We start from the raw sequence: 9,250 nt of genomic DNA on the forward strand, positions 1-9,250 counted from the left end.
TTTCATAAATGTAGAATACATTTTCGAACAGCAACTGCGCAGGCTAAATATTGCACCATTATCTGCTGCAGCAGCCTGCGAGAAAGTGATAGAAATTCACTTTAATAGGAGAGGTTGATACCTCAGTTGAACCCATGGCAGACTGCTGTGGCTCCCTACAGGCCTAAAATGAAGTTAATGGAAAATATGTTGTGAGCTGTGAATATAATAACTATAAAAGGCATTCCCTGAAGACCTGAACATTATTTCAAGGGTTCCCCCATGGTAAAAATGTTGAGAAATACTATACTAGCCAATAGAGGTACTTCACTGATATGTACCCAGTCAACATTGTCAAGGAAATCCACATTTCCACACATCCACAGGTTTTCCAAAAACATGCAGTTAGGTTAATTGGGTTCCCCCTAAAACAGTTGACCTTAGACTGTAATAAAGACATATAACTATGGTAGGGTCATTAGATTGTGAGCTCCTTTGAGGGACAACTGGTGACGTAACTATGGACTTTATAAAGCAATGCGTAATATGATGGTGCTATAAAAATACTGTGTAATAATAATAATAGGTGTTAAACCTCCACATTTCACAACTGTGTTCTGCACAGATACTGTAGGCTATCAAACATCAAAGATGATGTAGGCAAAAAAAATAAAAATTATATTGTCAGCATCACAATGGCACGGTGGTGCCGGATATTACACAGCTGAACTTTCCTATTATTACCCTGTACAAAAGATATCATTGTAAAATAAAGAGATTCTTTATAGAAAAAAGCGAAAGCATGGTAACAATAATATATGGCCATTGGGGAAAAAGAAACAGGTACAAAACTTTGCAGCCTTTATCCTATCCTTCTACAATTGTTGCATACAGTATATCTATTGATGAGGCCCGAGACAGTTCAGGATCTCCCCAGCAAGACACTTGTCCAATTATAGATGATGCCTTGGCAGGTAGGCCCAGGTTTCCATGACGACCTTCCGGTTCTGCACAAATATAGCTTTGCTGGCTTTATTGATGTAGAGTGAATGAAGTCTCTTTTATCCAGGCTTCAGGATCATTAAAGGGAGTTCAAATTATAGTGTATTTAAGTCTAATAAATATAATCTGTTCTTGGGAATGTAGCTTCAGGTTAAAGGATCACAGCATTACTTTGCATCTCTGGTCATGTGAATGAATTTCAGTGGGGACATTATCTACATGGAGTTTGTATGGTCACCCTGAGTCTGAGCATTCTAGGTGTTCTAGCTGCTGCCCACATTTTAGTATAGGTTAGAGTAGTTTAGTTGAGACATTGGGCCTGATTTATAAATGCCCTCCAAGGCTCGAGAGGATACATTTTCATCAGTGAAACTGGGTGATCCAGCAAACCTGGAAATAATCTGGTCCAGGATTTAAAACATTTGCATAGCAAACATACCGGTAACAAATAGCAAATAAAAACCAGGTTTTCTGGATCACCCAGCTTCACTGATGAAAGTGTATCCTCTCCAGCCTTGGAGAGCTTTAATAAATCAGACCCATTACATTACGTCATCCAGGCCTGGCTAATCAAGATGGCGGAAATTCGAAACAAGGAAAAGAAAAAGAAAAAAGAAACTACAGAATGTGCGTATAAACAGAGTTTAACTCCACTTTACCTCTAACTCAAGTGAAGAATGATGGAAAAGAATGGTTCAGCATGATAGCTAAAAAAAACTGTATTCCTCGGGAAAAAAGGCAGCACTTATGGCTCAGATTTTTATTTTATCACACGCCTTTTATTATTTGTACATAGAAGTTTGCAATATTGATTAAGGTTTGATGTCCTGCTTTATTTATTTATCTTTTTTTAGATTGTCTATAAATATAACAAACCTTTTCCCACTTTCTATTTGTAATCTTGATGCTATTCTATAGGCAGGAATACCTGAGGAATGGGATTTCACAGAGACAAAGCAAACCTATCTATTTGTTCTCTTCTGAAGTTTTATCATCTACATAACCTAAGGGAAGGTTCACACCTGCCACTGGATTGAGCAGAACAAAGTTCCTTATGGGATTCTTAAAGTACCAGCATCTGTGCATTTGACAGCTGGCGGTAGTGATTGGTACTGATATGGTAGTGGTACTAGCCACCCCTATTCATTCTTTATGGAGCTGTTGCAGGGTGATGCTACCATGTAGCCTCTCCCAAGAAGCAGCAGTTCCTGGTGTGAGCAACCGGTAAACTTCAAGTATAAACCTAGCCTAATTTTGTTCCACAGGCGATATTTGTTTTTCCAAAAACCTTCCGACAGTAGCAACAATGGCCATTTCTTAGTACTTGGTGACTCCATGCTTTCCACTTTGGAAATATTTAAGCTATAATTTATTATAACCAAATAATTTATTATAGCCTAAGTTCCACTTTAAAACTTTTTTTATCAGGCAGGGCTTTATTGCAGAAAGGTATAGGCGATGTCACTTCTGCAATAAGCTTTTTTACCTGCCTGATTGCTATCCTGTCTGTCAATGCGCAGCTCAGCTGCTGGGAGACCTGACTTTCCATGTTGGTGTTGGGACTGAATGGACTTTTGTGTCCCTACACAGGAGTTTCATCATCCCGGCATGGCAAATTAAGATGGCTGATGATCAGAATGCGTAAGGAAAGGAAGAAGAAGATGGTAGCGTCTGTGACGCAACAGGGACAGGTGAATATCACCTGGGATTAATTTTGCTTTACCTGCATTATACCACTCTGTGTACAAGGAAGTTCAGAGGCTGCTGACCCATTCCATCAGATTGTATAAACAACAATTAACTCATTTAGCTGTCAAGCCAAAACAAACTAATAATTGCCAAATTAATATTTCCAAAGCACAATGGCTGAATATCAAATCATTAAAGGAAAACATAGAAATTGTTGTACAGCAGAAGGATAAGGAAAGTGATTTAGCAGCGCTAACGAGGGACAATTATAAAACAGATTATATCTATACTTCAGATCCTACTAAAGAATACCAACTGTGCTTATTTAAATGATTGATGATGGGATGGCATTAGTATTATTTGCCAAAGAATGTCTGAACATTACCTAAAGTAATGTTCTTGTATTCATCCATACCACACAATCTAACTATTTTTGCACTTCAATGACTAAGGTAAGTGAGTATTCAGTTTAGGTGAAGTTGCTTTTGCAAAACCTATTACCTCCTAAATATTTCATTTTTGGAGGTGTTCCTTATTTCCAAAGATGTGATTGGATGGGGACTAGGTTTTCCCCATCTTATGGTAATCTCTGTATAAGATGTAGTGTGATATAGTAGGTAAATAGATGACATGTTAATGATAAGGTCTGAGGATGACTTATGAGCTTTTTAAATATTAGCGACTAGTAATTAGTAATAATTTTAGGTCAATTATTATTAATTTTTTGATCAAGGATAATTGATCAATAAACCTATCTTTTTGTTTTTTTATACCATCACCACAACCAGTTGTGTTCCCTTACCTTCCCCACCAATTGATGTGAACTTTAGCAGTAGGCACAGGAGTGGGTGTCCCCCAACTTGTCTTGGATGATACTTTTCCATCTACCTGCTTGGATTGTACTAGTTTTAAATCTGCTCCTGTATCTCAAAGACCAATTATGGCCTGGTTGACAGTTACTACTGCTTCTGTGCCACTGAACAAGACAGATGTGTTATTGACAATGTGGCTTCAGCACAAGACAGGTGATCCTAAGGCGTCCAGACTCAAGGCAGATGGAGCATCTATGGATATCCACAGATCCCAGTTTTGTAGCAGAAGCTCCAGGCACTAGAATTACTAATGTAGAAGTCGTAGAAAGTAGGGCTCTGCAGCCATTGGACGCTCAGATATCCATATAGTTACCTGCAGTCTCCACTATCTCTTTGACACATGTAGGTGTGCACTCCATTACAAACTGTCTGATGTCAGAGCAAAACATGTGAAGGAGTCATTCCTTCCAGAGCCCCATAAGTTTTTGTATTTGAGTCCCTTGATCTACTTCCAAAGGTTAGTACACAAATGTCTCGCCATATGCATGTAGTTGTCTGAAGGACCTTTCTGCAGCATTCTGAATCTTATCCAGTATACCTCTGGGGTCAGCGTATACAAGATAATTTTGGTATTCTTTATAGCCTTGTAGTTATCATCCAGCTTTGGTGGCAACTTCCAGAGCTTTGACTTTCAGCCTTGGAGGTCAAATACCTGACTTACTGCTCCTTGGGCAAGTGGTAGTAATAGAGGTTTTTTTTCCAAAGATCTCAAAAAGGTGATCGCTTTCTCTATAATGAAACTGAAAGCCTGTTCCTGACACTGGACCTGATTTAAAAATGTTTTGTAAGACTGGTGATCCAGCAAACCCATGTAATCTGCTGATCTAATCTATGGCGGGTACAGGGACAAGGGACAATAGCTGACATACAAAGCTATTCCTGTCTATCACATACAAATTTACCAGCATTCTGAAAAATTGTTTGTGCAAACCCAAGCTACACCAGAAACAACCATAAGTAGCACACCCACACATGGAGATCCCACTGCTGCCACCAGTATGTGATGATGATCCCCTTCACAGATGGGTTGTCCAGGGGCATTGTTAAAAAGATGTTTTATCTCTTTCCCCGCTCACACAAACAGGCACTTTCTCACAATGTGCCTATGTAAAGCATGAACTGTTACTCTTGCCAATGATAGCTATGGAGTTCACTTTTAAAGTAGCATTCAGGAGACAGGATTTAACTATTTCTATTACAGTTAAATTGAAAATATTCAATGTTAGTTTTCCTTGGTCGAGGATGTTTGTTTTAATGTCTATTTGTCATTTAAAGTTGGGCTCTTTGCAGTACTCAATCTTTAAGTGACATTGCCTTAAGGAACAGATATATTGTGTGTGAGAGTTCCCTCTGACAGGCTGGCATTTTTTTTTTTCTGGTAATTTCGTGCTCCATGGACACACTTGGAATGCTAAATTTGTATTCCTGAAAATTAAGGAATTATGAACTGCCAACCAGTAAATTATATACCAGGTAAAATATTTGGAGTCCAGTGATGCCAAAATCAAGATGCATGTTACTTGTAGTTTTCCAGAACAGGCTATAGTTGGTTTCAGGGCTTTCCTGAGACTTAGCAGAATGATTATTTGTCCCAGTGACAATTATGATGACCTGAATATGTCACAAGGAGTACCTGTTTAGGAAGGATGCCATCTTTTTATCTCTTTCCCTGCTCACACAAGGTTCAACCCTAGCACCAGGCATATCAGAGAGCTGTTTATCTGTTTGAAGCAGAGAATGGCAGGGTGTGCACCACTGCAGATGCAGCACTGATCCTTAAATATAGAGGCAAAGTACTACTTACAGAAGCTTTTATCAAAAGCCAACAGGCTCAATTTTTAGGTCTTGCCAACACACCAGGGGAAGCAGCAAACTAAAAGTGGAAAGGTATGTGGGGGTGCATAATTAAGGCTGTCTACACATTATTGTTGCTCAAGAAAATTGGTCAAAAATCTGACATGTATACAGTGGTCCCCCAACATTGTTTATTGATCCTCCTGGGAGATCAATAAATGACCAATCAGGAACAACTGCTGTGCATTTCAATGAAGGAGAGAATAGCAGGTTGTCGCTTGCTTGTCATCCCCTCGCAATAGAACTGAATGGTGCCATGTGTACAGCACTCATACATTCATCTGTTATTGGAAACAACAAGAAAGATTGTTTCCAGCGACAATTATCCTATGTGTGTACATAGTCTTAGTGTTAACAAACAAAACAAACAGATCCAAAAGTGGGTATCAGTTAAACCAACACGGTCTACCATAAACTTTACAAGCACCCCATAATAAATGTAAATACCATTAAGAAGAACCCAGCTCAGGGGAGTGCTCATATAAAGTGCTGGAGTAAGAACAAAAACCCAAAGGGTTGAGGAAGCTTCTAGGGTTTTTCAACCTGAGATTATACATCAAGGCTCTTGGATTTTGTCAACCAGAGGGATGAGAAAATAAATCAACTAACTCTAGCTTCCATATTTTGTCTGAATGAAGAGGCACACTAGGAACCAAGGGAGAAGCAGACATGAGAAGGGTTCATTTAGAGGGAGCAGAAAAGCTAGGTGGGCTGCAGACTGAGAATGTGATTGGGGATGAATAGAAGGGGTTAAGGTGAATAGCAGCTGTGTGGAGATTTATGAATGGGGAGGCAGCAGCAGTGAATCTCTCTCTCTCTTTTCAGCAGCAGAATTTAGGGAAGGAGACACAGGCAGAGAAGGAGGAGGCTCCTCCTGAGGGCTTTGTCAGTGTTTAGCTCTATGGGAAGGAAGGACTGGGAAGCTCCCTTGTGTCTTCAGCACTGAGAACTGCAAGCAGAAACTGCTGGAGGTGTGACAGGCACCAGAAGTTGCAGCAATCACCTGGCTGACTGGTCTGTGCATAGGTCTGGTAGATTGACTGCTAGGGCTGGGACTGGATGAAAAGCAAAAATGTCAGGAAAGTTTGGGAGGCTCAGGGGCAGCTGGGTGTGGAAAAGCTGGGAAGCTTTTATCTTTCCAAGCAACTTCCTAAAATTCTGGGCAAAATATTCTGTATCTATTTCTGCAAGAAAGGAAGGGGAAATTTTCAGTCAGGAGAGGGAAAGGTAGCATAGTCAGCCAAGAAAAGAACTTGCAATTTGTGTTGTGAATGTTTTTTGTAGATGAAAGAGGAAGTGTAACCCTCCCTTCTCTACCTTAAAGTGACCACCTTGGTCCCACCTTTAGGCCAATTGAATAGACCTATGATCAATACAAGCTCAAACATACCAGCCATGCCAAGAGCCCCTAATCGCAGGGGTTGTAGGGGTGATTCGTTCACCTAGGACAATTTACACCTGTCCCATATACATATATTATACTGCCTTATCCTAGGATAATGTTCTTGTCTCTACTGCGGTGTTTCTGAACCAGGGTTCCTCCAGAGGTTGCTGGAGGTTCCTTGAGCAATGAGCAGTTTGTGACTCTCAGATCAGTTTAGGTGACACCAATGATCTTTTTGGCTATCTGCAAGGGTGGCATTCTTCCCAGTGGCAAGCAATGTAAGAGACATTCTTCCTACTGACCACAATGCTAATATTCTATAAACTGTGGATATAGTATTTATAGCAGAGGTCCCCCGGAGACCTGAAAATTATTTCAGGGGTCTAGAAAGGTTGCTTTATCAGATAGATAATACATTGCCTTCTGCTGGGGAAAATTATTATCATACAGATATTAAATGGCCTTCATGCCTATTCTCCAGCTGGTGATTGTGTCCAGTCATCCCCACATATATGAGGTCGATCTAGCTGTTCCTTTATCTGTATGTGTAGGGAGGAGACATGGCTTCCCTCCCCCTCCCCTGGAGATTAGAATGCTGCAATAGCAGAGGATTAAGTGTGCAGAAAATCAGCGGATTGTGCCTGGCTGCCATTGAATGGCTGAGATCTGTTCCCTCTTGTATCCCTCCTCCTTGTGGGTCCCATAGGAAGCACTCCTACCCTCCTCCTAGCTGTCAACTGTATTCTGCTGGCTGCAAGACATGGGGGAGATTCCGAACCTGGTGAAAATTGCAGTCTCCCTTAAGATCCAACCCAATGATGGACCGGTCTATTTTAAAGTGGATGGACAGAGGTTTGGCCAGAACCGGACGATTAAATTGCTAACCGGTGCTAAATATAAAATCGAGGTCGTTCTCAAGCCCGGAGCATTAAAAGCTAAGTAAGTACTGGGGGTCTTCGCTCATCCATTCCATTGTCACACCTTCTGTACACGCTGATTGCAATGTAGCGTAGCCTTAAACCACAACTCATCAGCCAGCATCTTTTACTCTTCCGCCTCCTGGAAATAAATTAATGCTGGACGGTAATTGGTGGTTGCATCTTATCACACCTATTACATATTCGCTTTGGGGTTTCAGAAGGGTTAATTGACATTGCTGTGTTTTCCCAGTCTAGCTTCTCCTTCCTCCTGTACTCAGCTGTCATCAGCATAAAAAATACATCTGATAATACACAAACAACACATTCCTCCCAAGCAGACTGCAAGGATTATTCATGCACTTAGTATATTTACTGTGTCTTCATCACATCCTTTATCTGTGGAGTCTTGTAGGCCTATGGCACCTGGAGCTGATTTTTGCCATCTTGGACAGCAGGCTGTGCAGGCAGAATCAAGCAGCAAACCCATTTTATTCTGTCAATTTATTTCCCTTCATAAAGGGTATGTTGTAGTTTTGCTGATAGATGTGGAAGTATTTTATTTTATAGACTACCGCCCGATACTTTGTAGCCAAACCTATACTAGGACTATAATATTAATATTACAATGGTCTGCTGACTCCAGAGGGAATACACAGTGTTTCCTAGGCACAGATGTTGCAGGATTTGCAGTCAAAGAATGGGAGTGGATCCTATCATGGGGGATGGATACTGTACAATGGAGCCACCGTCTGATCTTCTGACAGGGATGAGCATAGGGTATTTTATTCTTTAGGTGTATAGGTGGCATTTAACAAAGTGTTATTTATTTTTATCTTTTCAGGTTTGTCACTTTTTTTATATAAGAAATAACATTGTAATCCTAACACATTGAACACGTACACGAACAAGTTCTGAAATGTAAAATATAAATATTACTGCACGGTACTGAATTATATGAAACAGTGCAGTGCTTTAGGGTGCCAATTATTTTGACATACCAATGCACCCCACATGTCTAGGCAGGGCAGCACAATATACTTATGCTGAATTGCACCAAAGAGCAAAGACATGTAAAAAATGCTGAACTGTGCTGGGTTATAAACCTATATAAAATAAATGGGCTGCTTAAATGTTTCTGAACATGAAAATCTTCACATTACACACGTGCATCATTGCACTGCACCTGTATCACTCAAGGGTGATATGAGTTTGCACATGTTTTCATATGGTAATGTTGTTTTTCTTTCTTTTTAATTATTATTACACAGTATTGATATAGTGCCAACACATTATAAAGTCCATAGTCATGCCACATGTCTTTAATACAGTTTAAAGGGGAAGCCACTTAACCCAACTGCACGTTTTTGGAATGTGGGAGGAAACTCACGCAAACACAGGAAGACCTCTCTATACAGATTGTGTCCTGGCCCGGATTCAATCCTGGGACCCAGGCTGCAAAGGCCAGAGTGCTAACCACTGAGCCACAGTGCTTGTGATGGATTAGCTGCACATAGACCTTGCACATTTTTTAGCTGACTCATCATCGAATG

General features: G+C 40.4%; 1 protein-coding gene across 1 annotated transcript in view; it reads left to right on the forward strand.

Annotated features, from left to right (window-relative positions):
- The first annotated feature begins 6,369 nt into the window (after positions 1 to 6,369).
- CNRIP1 (cannabinoid receptor interacting protein 1) overlaps positions 6,370 to 9,250 on the forward strand; it is a 19,170-nt gene continuing 16,289 nt past the window's right edge. The window contains exon 1 of the mRNA XM_072409586.1: positions 6,370 to 7,719. Within this exon, the coding sequence (XP_072265687.1) occupies positions 7,541 to 7,719 (179 nt within the window). The 5' untranslated portion in view covers positions 6,370 to 7,540. The remainder of the gene's footprint in view (positions 7,720 to 9,250) is intronic.

The sequence above is a fragment of the Pyxicephalus adspersus genome, chromosome 4, assembly GCF_032062135.1.
Source record: "Pyxicephalus adspersus chromosome 4, UCB_Pads_2.0, whole genome shotgun sequence".
Classification (NCBI taxonomy): Eukaryota; Metazoa; Chordata; class Amphibia; order Anura; family Pyxicephalidae; genus Pyxicephalus; species Pyxicephalus adspersus.